This window comes from Bos indicus, chromosome 15 (genome assembly GCF_029378745.1).
Source record: "Bos indicus isolate NIAB-ARS_2022 breed Sahiwal x Tharparkar chromosome 15, NIAB-ARS_B.indTharparkar_mat_pri_1.0, whole genome shotgun sequence".
Lineage (NCBI taxonomy): Eukaryota > Metazoa > Chordata > Mammalia > Artiodactyla > Bovidae > Bos > Bos indicus.
The window spans coordinates 30164281-30187023 of NC_091774.1; the positions used below are offsets into that span (position 1 = coordinate 30164281).

The 22743-nt window shown below is 41.3% G+C and overlaps 1 protein-coding gene across 3 annotated transcripts in view; it reads left to right on the forward strand.

The window, feature by feature from the left end:
* The first annotated feature begins 877 nt into the window (after positions 1–877).
* CBL (Cbl proto-oncogene) overlaps positions 878–22743 on the forward strand; it is a 99623-nt gene continuing 77757 nt past the window's right edge. Inside the window, exon 1 of one of the 3 annotated variants that reach the window (XM_070803532.1) lies at positions 878–1370. In XM_070803532.1, the coding sequence (XP_070659633.1) occupies positions 1182–1370 (189 nt within the window). In that variant the 5' untranslated portion in view covers positions 878–1181. The remainder of the gene's footprint in view (positions 1371–22743) is intronic. The other 2 variants (XM_070803533.1, XM_070803534.1) reach the window with 2 other exon arrangements.

Consider the following 22743-nt stretch of genomic DNA (forward strand, 5'->3'; position numbering starts at 1 on the left):
GCTTTTACAAAGCCAGAAGTTTAGAAAAAGAAGTTTAAGCTCAGATGTCATTCTAAATTTGACTCTCATGAAATTCCCAAATCTCCTTTCTTCTAATATCTTTTCCAAGAATCATTATAAGTAAAATAGTGCAGTAGACTCCCTTTTAAGAAGACATTCAGTATAAAATAGATAACCAACAAAGACCTACTCTGTATCACAGGGAACTATACTTAATATTTTGTAATAACCTATAAGTGAAAAGAATCTGAAATATATTAATAGGTACATATACTGTACCTATTTTTGCTATTAATAGGTACATATACTGTACCTAATTTTGCTGTACACCTGAAATGAACACAACATTGTAAATCAAATATACTTCAATTAAAAATAGAAATAAAAATAAAAATTCAAATGACCCCTCACCACAAGACTGAAATAGACATGAAACTGAAGGTTGACTCACAACTTAGGCATCAATTTCTTCTATTAAAGTAGAGGTTCAAAAATAAATAAATAAATAAAGTAGAGGTTCATGTGGGTAACCCTCTGAAAAGAACCACTCAGAATCAGTAACTCAGAAGAGGTTACAATCACTTTGTGGGAGAACTGGTCGAAGCCTTTGTTCTAGTTCTGATTAACCAGTGGAACTTCCTAGCTCTACCCGTCTTAACTTAAATAGCCCAACGACCTCCTCCAGGGCTGACAACCCACCACCCAGAGGGAACATGGAGGGCCGGCTTCTGCCTAGTGCGCAAACTCCACGTTAGCCACGCCCCGCCCTTTCCCCAACTCTTCCAGCAGGGGGCGAAGGGGGACGGTTCGGCCTGGGCCCGCCCCCCGGGGGCAGGGACGTGGAGGCGGCGCGGAAACTTGGCGGCGGCTTTCCGGGAGCGGTGACTCGGGAAGGGGGTGGCGCAGAAGAGGCCGCTGCTCAGTCCAGACGCGGCCGCTCGCTTCTCCGAGCCCCGCGCGCTCCCCCCGGGCTCGCGCTCTGTGAGGGGGCGCGCCCGCGCGGACTCGCGCGCCCGGCGCCGCCCACTCCCCTCCCCGCGGCCGCCCCTCCCTCCGCCGGACGGCCGGCGGCTGCGGCGGCGGCGGCGGCCGGGAGAGGCCCCTCCTTCAAGCCCTCCTTCCCTCACTCGCAGCCGAGCGGAGCCGGCGGACGCGGCTGGGCCCTGACCCTCTCCCGGGCCATGGCCGGCAACGTGAAAAAGGGCTCTGGGGCCGGAGGCGGCGGCGGCTCCGGGGGCTCCGGCGGCCTGATCGGGCTCATGAAGGACGCCTTCCAGCCGCACCACCACCACCACCACCACCTCAGCCCCCACCCGCCGGGGACCGTGGACAAGAAGATGGTGGAGAAGTGCTGGAAGCTCATGGACAAGGTGAAAGGCCCTGCGGAGGACCCGCGGGAGCAGGGGTGGGCGTGGGCGGAGGGGCTGAGGGAGGGGAAGGAAGGGACGGAGGAAGCTGGGGGAGGGGACGGGTCGTGCGAGGCTGGGGAGGCGAGGAGCCGGGGTGACGGGGCCGAGGGCTGGGGGGTGTGGGGGTAGGGAGGAGATCAGGAGGACGGGGGTCGGCGGAGGGGGAAGGGCTGCGGTTGGGAGTCGGGGGGGAACGTTGAGGTGGTGTGTTTGGGGTTGCGAGACAAAGATGGGGTGGGGGCTGGGGGAGGTTAACTGGGGAGCCACCGGGGCGGAAGTCTAGTGGGGCTGCAGAGTTTGGGGCTCTGCGCAGGATGTAGGGATGTGGGTCACGGAATTGGCCCCGGGAGATAGGAGGGAGGGGGCGGTGAGGAAGAGCGCTTGATTTACCGGCTGGGACTGAGCTGGACGGGCTCTAATTAGGGAATTGGGTTTTACGGGCTCTCATGGAGAGACCTGGGGTCCTGACAACTCCGCGGGCAGACTGCTCTGGGTGAGCGTACAATTTTTTTTTTCCTTCCCTTCTTCTCATTAAGATGTGACAGAGATAAAAGAAATGGGGAATGTTTAAATGGACCGAGGAAGGAACTTTCCTCCACGTCTAGCGCTGGCTCAAGTTTTTCTCTTCCAAAACATTGGATGGGATCCATTGCTGGTGCTGAGATATGCACTGATTAAACCACAAGTTCTGGTTATAACCTTTATCTTCGGAGAGATACGTTGACCGAGTGGGTTAAGCAGCAGATTCTGACTCCTTCCAGAACTTCCTCCTCACACACACTGTTTTTTGTTGGGTTCTACTTTTTTTGGTAATAGATGCTGACTCCTTATTACAGAACCTGACTTTAAAATTGTTAGATGAGCTGCTTTGATTACTTTTGTTTTTGTTTTTAGCAACTGTGAAAAATAACTTCACTTTAACCTTGGCATTTGACAGAATTTTACTTCCTTATAGTATGTCTGTATAATGAAAGATAGTAGTTAGTTTCAAGTCTAACGGTTTGTTCCAGAGCATTCAATTTTTCCTTTCTGTTTTTCAACATTTATCAATAACTGATTTTTGCAAAATTCATTCTGCAGATGAAAGATGGTTAGAAGGATCAGGCGTAAGAGAATGGTGTTATTTCCTCCACAGTAAAATTGGTTTTCTTTGGTTCCTCTCTGAGCCTAGGTTCCTCTTCTGTAAAGTTTTTCATGGATTGCTTTGGACTAGAAACAGCTAATAAAAGTGATTATGAAGCACTTGGCAGATATAAATGTGCTGTAGAAATACTTAATAAGTCCTGTGCGTGAATTAGCGCTCCTGTAGTACATACCAGTGGCTTCAGAAGCTACTTTTTCAGGGCTGGTTTTTCTCATGTTAAGTAATTGGTATTGTAATTACTGTTACAATGCTAATTTCATTCTTAGAAATTGCAGTAAAACCATTACATAAAGATAGGCAGTTAAGAGAATTTTAAGTGCATTGATACTTAAAAAAAAATATATTGAATATATTCAAAATCTGAAGATTGTAGGTTTGCATTTTGGGGATTTAGAGTTGACTTAAAAAGTTTGTCCTGAAATTTGCATTTCTAATTAGTTTCTCATTTGAGACACATGTATCAACCTGCAATGTATCAAGATTGTATTGATTAGAGACCTCTCCTTAAAAATAAAACTTTTTGTCAAACTCTATAGAGTCTCTGTAATGTAGTCCTTAAAATGATTCCCCCCACCCCTTAAGACTTAACTCCATCTTTCTAAAGAGTGTGTAGTATGATTTCTTCTGCAGAATGTTTAATTATTTGGGAAGAATAAAGACCTCTGTTTTGAGTCAAAAGCTTTTCAGGTTTTGATAGTTGAAGGAAAGTAGGCTTATGCCTTTTCCATTCTAGTGTAGGAAGAGCGGTGGTTTTATTCTTGGGTTGATTGTTTTGAAAGATGATTTTTAGTATTGTGTGCCCTGTATCACATGTTACTGGTTGTGCTGAAATGAAAGCTTCGTTCTTCTTTCTGATGTGTTAATCCGGTAGATTTGTTCTGCTTTCCAGATTTTCTGAATACTCCTGTAATGTTGTTAGAGTGCACTCTTTTACTCTTGATGTTTTGAGCATAAATGTTCTCTCTTTTCACTTTATTGTTGACAGTATCACTAACCCTTCTTGACTTCATGTCATATAATACAAGTGATGAAGAACTTAGTGTTAAATCCACAAATGTCCCACGCATTTATTGAATTTAGCTCTAAGTCACCATCTCTTACCTGTTTTAACCTTGTCATTAAAGCTAGGTGAATATTATTCCAGCCTATTATTAATCAGCTTATTGATTTAGTACTGGGAACTGTCTCCTCTCCTCCACATTTTATATTCATGGATGGAGAAGTTGGCCTAAGTCATGGGTTCTGGTCAATGTAGGCCCAATTTACTATTCCATTGCAAAACTTGAACTCATTGTTGGAAAAATGCTTGTGCTAGGATGCTTGTTATTAAACAGAAGATGTGGTTCGGTCTCTATAGTTTTTTTTCTTTTTTTCCTTGCCATCCCAGTATATTGTAATTGATATTTATGAAGCTACCCGTATGTGAAGAAAATGGCTAGTAAGGAAATAGACAACTGGCTAGGGGGTAGAGAAAGCCATCATATAATTGTCTTAAATGTAAATATGGAAGTATCAAGTATTTAATTTAATGAGAGACTCAAAATTCCATTGTGAGACAGAGTGGGAGTTGACAAGCTTTCTGTCACGGAACAGAGAGTAAATACTTTAAGCATTGCTGGCCACCTATGCAGTTCTATATTCTTGGCTGCTGTTGTTTTTACAACTCTTTCAAAATGTAAAACCATTCTTATCTTGCAGGTATACAGAAAAATCCATCACGTTTTAGTTTGTCCACCGCTGAAGTAGAGCATCATGCCGGCAGTATTTTAGGTCCCTGCTATGTTTTTATTTTAAATTAGCTTATGTTAGTAAAACCTCGAGGTATTGATTTATTTAATGGAATATAATTTATTGGAAAAATGCTTTCCTTTAAATCATGGGTTTGAAAAAGCTTTTTAAAAATATAATCCTTCTACTACTTACCTTTTCATGCTTGCTGTAAAAAAAGCACCTTAAATAACTTCTTGTATTTTGGAAGTAAGATGCACGTAGCAGAATTTATGAATCTGTATGTTTCATTGGATTGCTTTCTCCCTTCCTTTTTACCTTTCCCCTATGTTTGCATGCTCACTAAATCCCAAGGATAGCACTACGTGTAACTTCTTGCATTCCAGGAGATTCCATTATAGTGATAAGTGACTAAGTAAGGATGTTCAGTGCGATATGGGATCTCTTAAGTTTAAACATCACGTACAGGGACTTCACTGGTGGTCCAGTGGTTAAGACTCTGCACTGCTAGTTCAGGGGGCGTGAGTTCAATCCCTCTTTGGGGAACTAAGATCCCACATGCCACGCAGTTTGGCCGAAAGATTTTTAAAAAATGCACATATTTCCTTATCCTAACCTCTCAAGATGTAAATATCACGAGGACAACAGCTGTAATCTCTGTATCTCCTACAGTCTCTAATCACAAGGTCTTACACAATAGTAAGTGCATTTGTAAATATTTGTTAAATGAAATTGCTTTGTGTGTCCCCAAAGGAAAACTGAAAGGAAGAGGTATGCAAGTAGTAATCATTATTAATTACATTAACTTTTCACTAGTTCTTTGGAGGTTATGTTACTTAGTTAATAGAATTAGACTTAGAATCCAGGATTACCCACCTCCTAAGGCTTAGTTGGAGAAGGCAATGCACCCCACTCCAGTACTCTTGCCTGGAAAATCCCATGGACAGAGGAGCCTGGTAGGCTGCAGTCCATGGGGTCCCAAAGAGTCGGACACGACTAGGTGACTTCACTTTGACTTTTCACTTTCATGCATTGGAGAAGGAAATGGCAACCCACTCCAGTGTTCTTGCCTGGAGAATCCCAAGGACGGGGAAGCCTGGTGGGTTGCCGTCTATGGGGTCGCACAGAGTCGGACACGACTGAAGCGACTTAGCAGCAGCAGCAGCAACAAGGCTTAGTTGGGGCTTGTACCTTGGAAGGAAAGCTATGACAAAACTAGACAGCCTGTTAAAAAGCAGAGACATCACTTTGCCAACGAATGTCCATACAGTCAAAGCTACAGTTTTTCCAAGTAGTCAAAGTATGGATGTGAGAGTTGGACCATAAAGAAGGGTGAGCACCAAAGAATTGATGCTTTTTTGAACTGTGGTGTTGGAGATGAGTCTGGAGAGTCCCTTGGACAGCATGGAGATCAAACCAGTCAATCCTAAAGGAAATCAACTCTGAATATTCATTGGAAGAACTGATGCTGAAGCTGAAACTCCCAATACTTTGGCCACCTGATATGAAGAGCTGACTCATTGGAGAAAAGACTCTGATCCTGGGAAAGATTGAGGGCAGGAGAAGGGGAAGACAGAGGATGAGATGGTTGGATGGAATCACCGACTCAGTGGACATGAGTTTGAGCAGACTCGGGGAGACAGTGATGGACAGGGAAGTCTGGCATGCTGCTCTGGCATGCTGCAGTTCATGGGGTCACGAAGAGTCAGACACGGCTTAGCAACTGAACAAGGCTTAGTTATTTCCTCCATACAGTAGCTTCTCAGGTATACAACAGTCTTGATAATAAAAGTCATTTTTCAGAAAGTGACCTGTGTAGGTATACAACAGCAGTCCTCATGTACACTCTCACACCACCATTCACACACAAAGTAGATGTTTTCTTAAATGATATTAACATGATGTTTAACTAGTACCATTAAAAGAAATATCTACTTTTAAGTTAAGGATTTGTGTCTTTTCAAATTATGTGTACTGGTTAGTTTGCATGGTTATTGTGGTGGCTTCTACATGTTATTTTTCCACGATACTTAATTCATGTTATCTGTGGTAGCATTTATCACTTTTTATTTCATCTGTCTCTTCCTCCACTAGATCTCTTCAAGATCAAGCCTTTGTCTTAACTTCAGTTCCTGTGTCTAATATATAGTATTATACTTGCTGAATGAAGTGCAGACATTTTAATAAAGTACAATGAGATTGAAACATGCTCCCTTATTTTCTGTGTGATTAATTAGGGGGATAAGGTAGGGAATTTTTTTTTTTTTTTTGAGTGTTGAATTAAAATAACATTTGCTAAAAGTAGTTTTTACCTTCTTTTGGTTATAAAAGTGATACGTAGTCATTGTAAAAAAAGATGGTGTCGTTTTCAAATCTGTTAAGAATTCCCCCAATGGATGTAATATTCTCCCTTAATTCTTGTGAGATGTGAGCTCACTGAGCATTTCATGTGATTCATGATAGAAATTTTGAAGGATTTAGGCTGGGGAAGAAGATAATCTGCTCTGTTCATTTTGTGGCTTTGGTTAAAGCTTTTGGTGACTCTTGCTATAATGAAACCTGTTTTTAATATGTTAGCTGTATACACATGGGCAAGTTGGTTCCCCAAGTCTACTTTCAGTGGAGTTCATGTTACAGTCAACCATATGATAATGTCCTCTAATGACTAACCTAGAGCATTAAAAGAAAAATGAACTATGTATTAAAAGAAAAATGGTTGAAGTATTTGTTTGAAAACTGAGCCTAAATTTTATTCACATTTTCCAATGAAGTTATTAATTCTGATCTCCATTAGGTTTGTTGGAAGAGGGGAATTATAACAAGCAAGTCATTGTGAAATGTTTTCATGATTAGCACATTTTGTGCTGGAAGGAAATAGGTGGGAGTAGTCAACCAGGAGCACTGGAAGCCTCAACTCTGTCCCCACAGTGTTCCTTCCTGCAGCAGCTTCCAGGAGGAGGGGAAGGGGTGCAGTGATGTCATTCATGGTGCGCACCCGTGGGGAGTCAAGCCCTAGGAGATGGAATGTCAGTACTGTAGAAGCTCCTTAATCAGCAGTGACTTGGGGTCTCCCCTCTGCAACTTCTGGGACTGGTGGCAGGTCTTACTCAGCGGTGTCCACTACCTCGGGCGCCTCCTTACAGCCACCACGTACCTTCCCTGTGGCTCTGGGATCAGCCATGAGGAAATGTTAAAATGAGGCCAACCCGCTGCTACTTCAGTGAGGGGGATGGGATCCTAATTCCTGCCTCCTTTCTTAGGCCTGGGCTTCCCTGGTGGCTCAGTCAGTAAAGAGTCTGCCTATGATATGGGAGATCTGGGTTAGATCCGTGGGTTGGGAAGATCCCCTGGAGAAGGAAATGGCAACCCACTCCAGTATTCTTGCCTGGAGAAATCCATGGACAGAGGAGCCTGGAAGGCTACACTCGATGGGTCACAAAGAGTTGGACGCGACTGAGTGACTTTCACTTCTTCAGTTCAATTTAGTCGCTCAGTTGTGTCTGACTCTCCGCGACCCCATGAATCGCAGCACGCCAGGCCTCCCTGTCCATCACAAACTCCTGGAGTTCACTCAGACTCATGTTCATCGAGTCAGTGATGCCATCCAGCCATCTCATCTTCTGTCGTCCCCGTCTCCTCCTGCCCCCAATCCCTCCCAGCATCAGAGTCTTTTCCAATGAGTCAGCTCTTCGCATGAGGAGGCCAAAGTACTGGAGTTTCAGCTTCAGCATCATTCCCTCCAAAGAAATCCCAGGGCTGATCTCCTTCAGAATGGACTGGTGGGATCTCCTTGCAGTCCAAGGGACTTTCAAGAGTCTTCTCCAACACCACAGTTCAAAAGCATCAATTTTTCAGCGCTCAGCCTTGTTCACAGTCCAACTCTCACATCCATACATGACCACTGGAAAAACCATAGCCTTGACTAGACGAACCTTTGTTGGCAAAGTAATGTCTCTGCTTTTGAATATGCTATCTAGGTTGGTCATAACTTTCCTTCCAAGAAGTAAGCATCTTTTAATTTCATGGCTGCAGTCACCATCTGCAGTGATTTTGGAGCCCCCCAAAATAAAGTCTGACACTGTTTCCATTGTTTCCCCATCTATTTTCCATGAAGTGATAGAACCGGATGCCATGATCTTCGTTTTCTGAATGTTGAGCTTTAAGCCAACTTTTTCACTCTCCACTTTCACTTTCATCAAGAGGCTTTTTAGTTCCTCTTCACTTTCTGCCATAAGGGTGGTATCATCTGCATATCTGAGCTTATTGATATTTCTCCCGGCAATCTTGATTCCAGCTTGTGTTTCTTTCAGCCCAGCGTTTCTCATGATGTATTCTGCATATAAGTTAAATAAGCAGGGTGACAATATACAACCTTGATGTACTCCTTTTCCTATTTGGAACCAGTCTGTTGTTCCATGTCCAGTTCTAACTGTTGCTTCCTGACCTGCATACAGATTTCTCAAGAGGCAGGTCAGGTGGTCTGTTATTCCCATCTCTTTCAGAATTTTCCACAGTTTATTGTGATCCACACAGTCAAAGGTTTTGGCCTAGTCAATAAAGCAGAAATAGATGTTTTTCTGGAACTCTCTTGCTTTTTCCATGATCCAGCGGATGTTGGCAATTTGATCTCTGGTTCCTCTGCCTTTTCGAAAACCAGCTTGAACATCAGGAAGTTCACGGTTCATGTATTGCTGAAGCCTGGCTTGGAGAATTTTGAGCATGACTTTCCTAGTGTGTGAGATGAGTGCAGTTGTGCGATAGTTTGAGCATTCTTTGGCATTGCCTTTCTTTGGGATTGGAATGAAAACTGACCTTTTCCAGTCCTGTGGCCACTGCTGAGTTTTCCAAATTTTTTAGACCTATCTGAATAGCAGTATACAAGTATAGCACTCTTTGTGAGAAACAATTTATGGATCATAAAATATATAGAACAAAATATAAGTCTTCCTTTACTCCCCTACCCCTCAACTACTATTCTCTGTAGAGGTAACCACTGTCTACTATTTGGGGTCCATCCCTCCAGTTCCTTTTTCTAAGCGGCTCTGAACAAGTTGTTGCCTTCTTAGCATTTAGTCGCAAAGACTGACAACTAATAAGTCCTTATATTGTGTAGCAGTTTACAATTTAACATCTGCTGATACAGTAAAAATTTCAAAATAATGTGTCTTATGAGATCAAAACGAGATTCAGAGAAATTAAGTAAGATAAGCCACCCAACTCATAGTTTTGGTTTTTAATGTGGATCTTGAACTGGTGTTCAGACTCTGTTAAGTGAGTTTTATAAACCAGTGCTTCTGAGACTTTAACATAAATTCAGATCTGTGGATCTTGTCTGAATAGGTCTGAGGTGGGGCCTGAAACTCTGTGTTGCTGATATGGATCATACTTCAAGAAGCAAGGCCCCTTCCACAGTTACTTTTATTTTAGATAAGCTTGACAGATTTTTTAAAAAAAAAGTGGAGTATCTTATTTATGTTTAAGATATATTCTTAAATTTGAAAAGTAGTATATATAACGTTTTTCATACATATAAAATACATTGTTATGCAAAAGTGGGATTTTTAAACAAAAATGCTTCTAGAATGAAAAGATTATCTATGTTGATACAACATGTAGGTCTCCTTGAATTCTTTTTTTAAGTTTTATTTAGATTTTATAATATGGATATATATATATATGTTTATTTAACAAATCATAGTGATAGTCTTCTGGGTTGTTTGTGATTTTTAATATTAGAAGCGGTTACAGTGACAATCTATTATGCAGTTTCTAGGTATTCTTCAGAATAAACTTCTAGAAATGAAATGTACTGGGTCAAGGGAATCATACATTAAACTTTGAAAAGTATGTATTGGCACATTGCCTTCCAAAAAAATCTGCTTTCATCCGCAATCCTTGTCTAGTTTGTTGATTTAAATATGGTAGCTGATTCCTGGTTCCTTTAGGTGAAAATCGTGTTGGCACCTTTCCACATCACATTTTCATTGAACTTCTTGCTGGGTGCTAGGGAGTTAAGAATGAGCCAATGCTCACATTTACAAACTAGAGATATAACTGAAGTTATGCCGGGTCAGGAATCCCAGCCCTGCTCCCTATACCCCACACCATGGGAACCATTAGGCAAATCTTTACCTAATCCTTGAGAAGACCAGAAAGGGAATTTGGGACTGGGGAGGTGCTTTAGACCAAACTGGAAACTCCACAATATCCTAAATCACAGTTGTGCTCTATTTAGGGTCTGACATCCAGAAATGATGCTAAAATCATTTAATCTCTAGTTCATGCTAAGTATTTGGTTTTAAAGTTGCATTGATAAGTCTGGGGAGAGAATTATTTTTTCTTTTTAAGGATAGAATCCATATATAAAAACTGCACAGTTAAGCTGTAAGCACATGTCAGTTATTTAATTTCCTATTGACTGTATTTTTGTCCTGCGATTAATGTGATGAATGAAAATAATGAGATTGGTAATTAGTTGTAAGTGGCAGAGTGTTTTTAATAAATAGGGTTGGGTGGTATTTGAGAAGTTCAGTTCATTTCAGTCACTCAGTCGTGTCCAACTCTTTGCAACCCTATGAATCGCAGCACACCAGGCCTCCCTGTCCATCACCAATTCCCGGAGTTCATTCAGACTCAATGTCCATCGAGTCAGTGATGCCATCCAGCCATCTCATCCTCTGTCATCCCCTTCTCCTCCTGCCCCCAATCCCTCCCAGCATCAGGGTCTTTTCCAGTGAGTCAGCTCTTCGCATGAGGTGACCAAAGTATTGGAGTTTCAGCCTCAGCAAGAGTCCTTCCAATGAACACCCAGGACTGGTCTCCTTTAGGATGGACTGGTTGGATCTCCTTGCAGTCCAAGGGACTCGCAAGAGTCTTCTCCAACACCACAGTTCAAAAGCATCAATTCTTCGGCACTCAGCTTTCTTCACAGTCCAACTCTCACATCCATACATGACCACTGGAAAAATCATAGCCTTGACTAGACGGACCTTTGTTGGCAAAGTGATGTCTCTGCTTTTTAATATGCTATCTAGGTTGGTCATGACTTTCCTTCCAAGGAGTAAGTGTCTTTTAATTTCATGGCTGCAGTCACCATCTGCAGTGATTTTGGAGCCCCCAAAAATAAAGTCTGACACTGTTTCCACTGTTTCCCCATCTATTTCCCATGAAGTGATAGGACTGGATGCCATGATCTTTGTTTTCTGAGTCTTGAGCTTTAAGCCAAGTTTTTCGCTCTCCTCTTTCACTTTCATCAAGAGGCTCTTTAGTTCTTCTTCACTTTGTGCCATAAGGGTGGTGTCATCTGCATATCTGAAGTTATTGAGATTTCTCCCGGCAATCTTGATTCCAGCTTGTGCTTCCTCCAGCCCAGCATTTCTCATGATGTACTCTGCATAGAAGTTAAATAAGCAGGGTGACAATATACAGCCTTGACGTATTCCTTTTCCTGTTTGGAACCAGTCTGTTGTTCCATGTCCAGTTCTAACTGTTGCCTCCTGACCTGCATACAGATTTCTCAAGAGGCAGGTCAGGTGGTCTGGTATTCCAATCTCTTTCAGAATTTTCCACAGTTTATTGTGATCCACACAGTCAAAGGCTTTGGCATAGTCCATAAAGCAGAAATAGATTTGAGAAGTGATGGGCAGAAAGTGAAGAGGAACTAAAAAAAAGCCTGTTGATGAAAGTGAAAGAGGAGAGTGAAAAAGTTGGCTTAAAACTCAACATTCAGAAAACAAAGATCATAGCATCCGGTCCCATCACTTCATGGGAAATAGATGGGGAAACAGTGGAAACAGTGTCAGACTTTATTTTTTTGGGCTCCAAAATCACTGCAGATGGTGACTGCAGCCATGAAATTAAAAGACGCTTACTCCTTGAAAGGAAAGTTATGACCAACCTAGATAGCATATTCGAAAGCAGAGACATTACTTTGCTAGCAAAGGTCCATCTAGTCAAGGCTATGGTTTTTCCATTGGTCATGTATGGATGTGAGAGTTGGACTGTGAAGAAAGCTGAGTGCTAAAGAATTGATGCTTTTGAACTGTGGTGTTGGAGAAGACTCTTGAGAGTCCCTTGGACTGCAAGGAGATCCAACTAGTCCCTTCTAAAGGAGATCAGTCCTGGCTGTTCATTGGAAGGACTGATGCTAAAGCTGAAACTCCAATACTTTGGCCACCTTGAGCGAAGAGCCGACTCATTGGAAAAGACTCTGATGCTGGGAGAGATTGGGGGCAGGAGGAGAAGGGGACGACACAAGATGAGATGGCTGGATGGCATCAACGAGTTGATGGACGTGAGTTTGAGTGAACTCCAGGAGTTGGTGACGGACAGGGAGGCCTAGGCGTGCTGTGATTCATGGGGTCGCAAAGAGTTGGACATGACTGGGCAACTGAACTGAAGTGTACTGGGTAGTAGTTATAGTTCAGGTCCCTGGATGGGTTTTGATAAATCAATAATGGAGAATAGTAATTAGAAGTAAAAGACTTTTTTTCCTTGGGACCATCACTAGTGATGATATGTTTCTCTTAAAAAAATATTGGTTTCTGATTTCTCTTTGAAAAACGTCAGGAGTCGTTTTCACTTAAAAGCTTTACTGTGTAGTTACACTTGTAAAACTTAAAATCTCTTTTAAGTTTCTACGTTGATTAGTTTCTAAAATTTGAAGCTTTAAGAAGACTTTAAGAAATTAATTGATCTAACTCTTAATTTGTAGAGGGAGAGTCCCAGAAAGATGAGTAACCTGCTCAAGGTCACATGGCCAGTTAATGCCAGTCACCAGACTAGGACCCGGGTCTCTTGGCTCCTAGTCCTTTCTGGTATACTTCTTCTTCTCTTGAGCAACTGATTCTTTAAAACTGTAGTCAAATTTTCTGTGTTTTATGTATAGTTCACCATACTAAATACTTGATTTTGAAGCATAGTGGTTATTTTAATCATGCTTTTTATCATACAAAAAAGTTTGAAATGAAAAATGCTTCCATGGATAAGTTAAGGTTACAGAGATAAAAATACTTAATCATTCATAGTCTATAAGTTATACTAAAACTATAAGCTTATAGTTTTCTAACTAGAAATTTAATTCCTTAGTGTTATAGAAGATTCTGTGTTCAGAATAGAATTAGGTAGTTTCCAACCATAATTTATTCCTCTTTATTGTAATCATAGCCTTTCCAAAATTTTTTTTGTTGACCATTGAGCCCTTGGCAGAAGCAAAGGAAGGTGCTAGGCCAGCAAGGAAGCTATTATGAATGGAGTATATGGCAGCTGTACAAGAATATTGTGGTTTCCCGGAGCTGAGTGTTTCTTTTTGACATTGTTCTGAGTGATGCTGTAAATGTACAGGCAGAAGCAAACAAAAGGAAGCCATTTTTGTATTCCAGGACTTGTAAAGTGAAATAAAATTAGTCAAATGGAGAATAGACTAAGAAGAAAAATATCTTTCAGAAAATTTTCTGATGAAGTTTTAAAGCTCAGAATGCTCATTTGTACTTTAGAGGTTAATGAAAACTAAGTGTTTAAAATTCTTTGCGACCCCATGGACTGTAGCCTACCAGGCTCCTCCGTCCTTCCATGGGATTTTCCAGGCAAGCGTACTGGAGTGGGTTGCCATTTCCTTCTCCAGGGGGATCTTCCTGACCCAGGGATTAAACCCAGGTCTTCTGCATTGTAGGCAGACGCCTTTAATGTCTGAGCCACCTTGTATCCCTAAGTAGTAAAGGCAGGTTCTTTTGGCTTTCGATGTTTGTTAACTATTGACTTGAATTATTCACAAAGGCTTTGGGAAACTTTTCCCCTAGAGGCTCTAAATATTTAGGGAATTTTTTTTTCTGGAGATTTTAATATCAATAAAGTTACTCTACCTATATACTTTCTTTATGGTCTGTGTTAGTGCTAAAGACTCTGAGTTGTCAGTGGAGTGCTGATTTTCCTGGTCATGTGATGATTTATCTTTGAAATATCTTGAGGAAAGCAGATATTTAATCTACAAACGATCTTTATGAGGTCACATTCTAAGGAGGGACTGGTAACATTCATGGGATGTACCATGGGATGGTGGTGGTTCAAAAATGTGAACTACTCAAGTGTTTAGGAGACATTTTAAAACTCATGGTATTTTAAATCTGTTTGTTGTGAGGGGTAATATGGTTTTTCAGTTCATTGTCATTAACAGCATTTATTGTTTGCTTACTATAGGCTGGGCAGAACAATTTTAGTTTAGTTTTGTTATTGGAAGGGAGCATACCTTTTTTTCCATAGGTATTAGGCAAATACTGCATTTTAGCCTGAATTCTTAATACATTTGCTTTCAAATAGGGAGAATATAGGAGAAGGCAATGGCACCGCACTCTACTACTCTTGCCTGGAGAATCCTATTGACGGAGGAGCCTGGTAGGCTACAGTCCATGGGGTCTCGAAAAGTCAGGTGCAACTGAGCGGCTTCACTTTCACTTTTCACTTTCATGCATTGAAGAAGGAAATGGCAACCCACTCCAGTGTTCTTGCCTGGAGAATCCCAGGGACAGAGGAGCCTGGTGGGCTGCCATCTATGGAGTCTCACAGAGTCAGACACAACTGAAGTGACTTAGCAGCAGCAGGGAGAATATATGGGTTAGGGGTGTGTGGCCCTGGATATAATAAACTTGGAGGGATCTCTGCTTGATTTGAACCTTTGAAGGAGTGGATACTGTAGCTTTTGCAGATTGTTGGTCACCCTATTCTTGGGAGGCTTGCTGCCTTTTCTCCATCTTTTGGTTACGAAGTAGTCTGAGACCATACATGTTTGGAAGGTTACCTGCGGCATGGCCAGGATGGTAGGAATAATGATGTCAATTTCTGGGAGTCATCAAAGGGTTATGTGAGGTCTAACCTGTCTTCAATAGATAATTCCTAGGTAACCTGCAGATAAACCTGGTCAAATTGTATGGAAATGGGGAGGGGTCGAGCCTTAAATGTCTGCTTTTTTTTGAAATTGTGCAGTCCCTTCATAAACACTTATAATGAGGTGGGTAGTATCATTTGTCTTAAACAGGTAAAAACTAAGGCTCAGAGGTTAAGAAATTTACTGAAAGTAAAAGACTGAAACAGGACATTCTGATGCGGCTATTTGGTATAATCTTGTTGTATTAAAACATTTTAATTTTAATTCAACACATAAAAACTTATATTTTAGGCTTTCTCTTACTGTCTCCTTTTTAATTCACTGATGCTCCACATCTCTCTCTCAATGACCCTCTTCACGTTGCTCTTTACATTTTAGTCTCACTGACCTTTCTGTTCCTCAGATCCAAACCCGTTCCCACTCTAGGGCTGTTGGATGAGTTGTTCTCTCTGTTTGGCCTACTCTTCTGCTGATTCTACATGACTGGCTCCTTCCTATAATTTTAACTGAGCCTAAGTTCATCTTAGAGAAGCTTTCCCTACTCACTATGCTACAGTGTCATTCAGTATTTTCTTATTCTATTTTAATTATCTGCAAAGAAGCTGATTTTTTTTTATTGATTTCCTTTTGTTGTTTATTGCTTGATTCCTCTCAGATTCATGATTATTTTATTTTCACTTTTATGTCCCAGTGCCTGACATATTTGTTGAATGGGTACATTGAGAAAAATCAAAACCAGGTGCAACCTTCTTAAATATTTGTGTTTATTTCAACCTGTCCTCTCTCCCTTTCTTCCTGTTTTAGGGGAAGGTGTCCCTTCTTTTTATGGTATTAGGTGTTTAGTGTTCCTAGCACCCACTCCAGTACTCTTGCCTGGAAAATCCCATGGATGGAGGAGCCTGGTGGGCTGCAGTCCATGGGGTCACGAAGAGTCGGACACGACTGAGTGACTTCACTTTGCCTTTTCACTTTCATGGATTGGAGGAGGAAATGGCAACCCACCCCAGTGTTCTTGCCTGGAGAATCCCGGGGATGGCAGAGCCTGGTGGGCTGCTGTCTATGGGGTCGCACAGAGTTGGACACGACTGAAGTGACTTAGCAGCAGCAGCAGCAGCAGCTGTGTTGTAGACCCCATTTAATTTATCTTCACTTCTGGTTCTTTATCCATGTAAAACACATTCAGTAGTCTCTGAGAATAAAAACCTTCAGTCTTGGTCTCTTAGTCTCAATGTCACTGTCCCCTAACTCCTTCCATGGACTAATTTAAGAACCTACCATTTTAATTTTTATTATAAATGTATATTCTCAATCATAAATACCTGCCTTACAAATGAGATTTTGGAATGTAATACTTACAAATCGAAGACTACTTCTTAAAAATCAGTATGAGTTCATAACTCTGTTGCATTTCAAGTATATTGTCTTCTGAGGTAGAGTCCTGTTTCTTGGCTGTCTTGTTCCCTTTTGGCTTGAACCCCTTAATAGGATGAGCCGCTTCCTAAAACACTGTTAAAATATTCATAAATCAGATATTTTTGTTGATTCAGCTTGTCTTTATTGCTAGGCTTATATAGGGCTATATTTCAAGAGTACAGGAAATGATGTACAGAGGATAAAATATTTAGTTTAAAAATTTTCATATGCTCTTACATCATTTGAAGAACACTTAGTAATTAAATTGGAATTTTGCAATTGTTCTAGATGGACCTAGTGGTTCCAAAGTTGTTCGTCGCAGTGATATTTGTAATAGCGAAGACTTAAAAACAATATTAATGTTAAAGTGGAAGAGATGGTTTAAGATGCAGTATGTCCATAGAGTACAATCATTTAGATGTCCTTAAAAAGTTTATATAAGCTTTTGGTGACACAAGAAAATAGGAATTTAAAAATATGAATTAAAGCATAGGAAGTCAGATTTCTTCTTCTACCAATGTTAGAATAGGTTGTTTCAGTTCAGTTCAGTCGCTCAGTCGTGTCCGACTCTTTGCGACCCCATGAATCATAGCACGCCAGGCCTCCCTGTCCATCACCAACTCCCGGAGTTCACTCAGACTCACGTCCATCGAGTCGGTGATGCCATCCAGCCATCTCACCCTCTGTCGTCCCCTTCTCCTTCTGCCCCCAATCCCTCCCAGCATCAGAGTCTTTTCCAATGAGTCAGCTCTTCGCATGAGGTGGCCAAAGTACTGGAGTTTCAGCTTTAGCATCATTCCTTCAAAGAAATCCCAGGGCTGATCTCCTTCAGAATGGACTGGTTGGATCTCCTTGGCATTCCAAGAGACTCTCAAGAGTCTTCTCCAACACCACAGTTCAAAAGCATCAATTCTTCGGCACTCAGCCTTCTTCACAGTCCAACTCTCACATCCATACATGACCACAGGAAAAACCATAGCCTTGACTAGACGGACCTTTGTTGGCAAAGTAATGTCTCTGCTTTTGAATATGCTGTCTAGGTTGGTCATAACTTTCCTTCCAAGGAGTAAGCGTCTTTTAATTTCATGGCTGCAGTCACCATCTGCAGTGATTTTGGAGCCCAAAAAAATAAAGTCTGACACTGTTTCCCCATCTATTTCCCATGAAGTGATGGGACCGGATGCCATGATCTTCGTTTTCTGAATGTTGAGCTTTAAGCCAACTTTTTCACTCTCCTCTTTCACTTTCATCAAGAGGTTTTTTAGTTCCTCTTCACTTTCTGCCATAAGGGTGGTGTCATCTGCGTATATGAGGATATTGAGATTTCTCCCGGCAATCTTGATTCCAGCTTGTGTTTCTTCCAGTCCAACATTTCTCATGATGTACTCTGCATATAAGTTAAATAAGCAGGGTGACAATATACAACCTTGATGTACTCCTTTTCCTATTTGGAACCAGTCTGTTGTTCCATGTCCAGTTCTAACTGTTGCTTCCTGACCTGCATACAGATTTCTCAAGAGGCAGATCAGGTGGTCTGTTATTCCCATCTCTTTCAGAATTTTCCACAGTTTGTTGTGATCCACACGGTCAAAGGCTTTGGCATAGTCAATAAAGCAGAAATAGATGTTTTCCTGGAACTCTCTTACTTTCTCCATGATCCAGTGGATGTTGGCAATTTGATCTCTGGTTCCTCTGCCTTTTCTAAAACCTGCTTGAACATCAGGAAGTTCACGGTTCACGTATTGCTGAAGCCTGGCTTGGAGAATTTTGAGCATTACTTTACTAGCATGTGAGATGAGTGCAATTGTGCAGTAGTCTGAGCATTCTTTGGCATTGCCTTTTTTTGGGATTGGAATGAAAACTGACCTTTTCCAGTCCTGTGGCCACTGCTGAGTTTTCCAAATTTGCTGGCATACTGAATGCAGCACTTTCACAGCATCATCTTTCAGGATCTGGAATAGCTCAACTGGAATTCCATCACCTCCACTAGCTTTGTTCGTAGTGATGCTTTCTAAGGCCCACTTGACTTCACATTCCAGGATGTCTGGCTCTAGGTCAGTGATCACACCATCATGATTATCTGGGTCGTGAAGATCTTTTTTGTACAGTTCTTCTATGTATTCTTGCCACCTCTTCTTAATATCTTCTGCTTCTGTTAGGTCCATACCATTTCTGTCCTTTATCGAGCCCATCTTTGCATGAAATGTCCCCTTGGTATCTCTGATTTTCTTGAAGAGATCTCTAGTCTTTCCCATTCTGTCGTTTTCCTCTATTTCTTTGCATTGATCACTGAGGAAGGCTTTCTTATCTCTCCTTGCTATTCTTCGGAACTCTGCATTCAGATGCTTATATCTTTCCTTTTCTCCTTTGCTTTTTGCTTCTCTTCTTTTCACAGCTATTTGTAAGGCCTCCCCAGACAGCCATTTTGCTTTTTTGCATTTCTTTTCCATGGGGATGGTCTTGATCCCTATCAAGTGTCACGAACCTCATTCCATAGTTCATCAGGCACTCTATCAGATCTAGGCCCTTAAATCTATTTCTCACTTCCACTGTATAATCATAAGGGAATGAGTGAAAAGCAAAGGAGAAAAGGAAAGATATAAACATCTGAATGCAGAGTTCCAAAGAATAGCAAGAAGAGATAAGAAAGCCTTCTTCAGCGATCAATGCAAAGAAATAGAGGAAAACGACAGAATGAGAAAGACTAGAGATCTCTTCAAGAAAATCAGAGATATCAAAGGAACATTTCATGCAAAGATGGGCTCGATAAAGGACAGAAATGGTATGGACCTAACAGAAGCAGAAGATATTAAGAAGAGGTGGCAAGAATACATAGAAGAACTGTACAAAAAAGATCTTCACGACCCAGATAATCATGATGGTGTGATCACTGACCTAGAGCCAGACATCCTGGAATGTGAAGTCAAGTGGGCCTTAGAAAGCATCACTACAAACAAAGCTAGTGGAGGTGATGGAATTCCAGTTGAGCTATTTCAAATCCTGAAAGATGATGCTGTGTAAGTGCTGCACTCAATATGCCAGCAAATTTGGAAAACTCAGCAGTGGCCACAGGACTGGAAAAGGTCAGTTTTCATTCCAATCCCAAAGAAAGGCAATGCCAAAGAATGCTCAAACTACCGCACAATTGCACTCATCTCACATGCTAGTAAAGTCATGCTCAAAATTCTCCAAGCCAGGCTTCAGCAATACGTGAACCGTGAACCTCCTGATGTTCAAGCAGGTTTTAGAAAAGGCAAAGGAACCAGAGATCGAATCGCCAACATCCACTGGATCATGGAAAAAGCAAGAGAGTTCCAGGAAAACATCTATTTCTGCTTTATTGACTATGCCAAAGCCTTTGACCGTGTGGATCACAACAAACTGTGGAAAATTCTGAAAGAGATGGGAATAACAGACCACCTGACCTGCCTCTTGAGAAATCTGTAAGCAGGTCAGGAAGCAACAGTTAGAACTGGACATGGAACAACAGACTGGTTCCAAATAGGAAAAGGAGTCTGTCAAGGCTATATATTGTCACCCTGTTTATTTAACTTATATGCAGAGTACATCATGAGAAATGCTGGACTGGAAGAAACACAAGCTGGAATCAAGATTGCCGGGAGAAATCTCAATATCCTCATATACGCAGATGACACCACCCTTATGGCAGAAAGTGAAGAGGAACTAAAAAGCCTCTTGATGAAAGTGAAAGTGGAGAGTGAAAAAGTTGGCTTAAAGCTCAACATTCAGAAAACGAAGATCATGGCATCTGGTCCCATCACTTAATGGGAAATAGATGGGGAAACAGTGGAAACAGTGTCAGACTTTATTTTTCTGGGCTCCAAAATCACTGCAGACGGTGACTGCAGCCATGAAATTAAAAGACGCTTACTCCTTGGAAGGAAAGTTATGACCAACCTAGATAGCATATTCAAAAGCAGAGATATTACTTTGCCAACAAAGGTTCGTCTAGTCAAGGCTATGGTTTTTCCAGTGGTCATATATGGATGTGAGAGTTGGACTGTAAAGAAGAAGGCTGAGTGCCAAAGAATTGATACTTTTGAACTGTGGTGTTGGAGAAGACTCTTGAGAGTCCCTTGGACTGCAAGGAGATCCAACCAGTCCATTCTGAAGGAGATCAGCCCTGGGGTTTCTTTGAAGGAATGATGCTAAAGCTGAAACTCCAGTACTTTGGCCACCTCATGCGAAGAGTTGACTCATTGGAAAAGACTCTGATACTGGGAGGGATTGGGGGCAGGAGGAGAAGGGGATGACAGAGGATGAGATGGCTGGATGGCATCACTGACTCCATGGACGTGAGTCTGAGTGAACTCCGGGAGTTGGTCATGGACAGGGAGGCCTGGCGTGCTGCGATTCATGGGGTCGCAAAGAGTCGGACATCACTGAGCGACTGTTATGATCTGATCTGATCTGATACCTGAATGGTCTAGTGGTTTTCTCTACTTTCTTCAATTTAAGTCTGAATTTGGTAATAAGGTGGTTTGGAACCAAATAATGCTGCTGGCATTAGAGAGAGAAGCTAAAAGAGAGCGAGAACTAGAGAAGCTAGAAGAGGTCAAAGAGCTATAAAGGCAGTGAGGAATTAGAGGCCAGGATCTGGAAGATAAGGAAGGCTCTGAAGGGTAAGCCTGATTTTTGAGGCTGCCTTGCCCATGAGGTCATTGTTGATTCTGAAAGCAATAGGTGAAGAGGCCAAATAGAATTTTCAAAATGCTCATGTCATGGAGGACAAAAAACTGCAATTAGGGCCTCCCAGGGTGGAGGGAAACACTCTAGATTTGGGGGTCGAGTCCCTGAAGGCCTGAATTATAGGAGTAATTTACTTCTGTCTTTACAGGGACCTGAAGAGTGAAACCCAGTGTTTAAATCTCAATTTTGGGTTAGTTTAAGATGACCTGGAATTCCTCGTGTCCCTAGCTAATCTGTTTGCTAGAAGCAAAAGTAAATCCTTTCTGAATAATATCATCCATAGCCTCAGATTATCTTTATAATTTTTTATATACAGTGTTCAGCCCTCCATAAAAATTATGAAGCCTTATGAAAAGATAAACCACAATGAACAGGAAAGATTGATAATAGAAAAATACAAAGGATACAGATATTTGAGTTGTCAGTCATGGGTTTATATCTATGATTATTGTCTTAGAAGAATTGAAAGTAAAATTGATAATTTTGTCAGAGATCTGAAATGGTAAATAATGAAATAGAAATTCTAGAACTGAAAAACAGAAGAACTGATTGTTAAGAACTCAGTGGTTGGGTTTAACAGTATAAAGCTGAAGGAAAAACTAGTGAAGTGGAAGATAAGTCAGAAAAAAATCTAGACTGAAGCATTGAGAGACAAAAGGATGGAGAGTATGTGAGGCATATGGAATGCTGAGCAAAGTTCTCATGGACAAGTACTTGAAGTTGAGAAAGAGAATAAAGAGAATGAGGCAGAAGCTGTGTTTGATAAGAAATTGGTTGAGAATTTTCCAAAACTGGTGAAAATGAAGTCATAAATTTAAAAAGTGTTCTCAACACCAGGAAAAATCCAGAGTAAACTGCACCGAGGCACATTATTAGTAAAGCCTGAAGAAAAGAGAAATCTTATGAGCAACCACAGCATAAAAGACATTTTATATTTAAAGGTGCAGCAGCGAGACTGACAGCATGACTTTTCAGCAGGAACAGTGGTGTCCAGAAGGCATACTTCATTTTATTGCACTTAACAGATAACACATTTTTTATAAATTGAAGGTTTGTGGCAGCCCTGTGTTGTCAGTTGAAGATAAGCAATTTTTTAGTAATATTTTAAAATCAAGGTATGTAGATTATTTTAAAAGACACATTACTATTGCACACTTAGTAGTCTGCAGTATAATATAAAGATAGCTTATGTGCACTGGGGAACCAAAAATTTTATGTGAGTTGCTATAAAGCAGTACTCCCTTCATTGCAGTGGTTTGGTCTGGAAATGGTGGTATCTCCGAGGTATGCCTGTAGCTGAGGAGAACTTACAGCCCATAGCCTATACCCTAAAGGGCATAGGGTATTCTTTAGGCTGAAGGAAAATGGTTTCAGACACAATGAAGAGGATTGGGAAGGGTGGTTATGTGGGTAAATATGAATGAATGTTGTCTGTATAAAATAATAAATAGTAATAATGA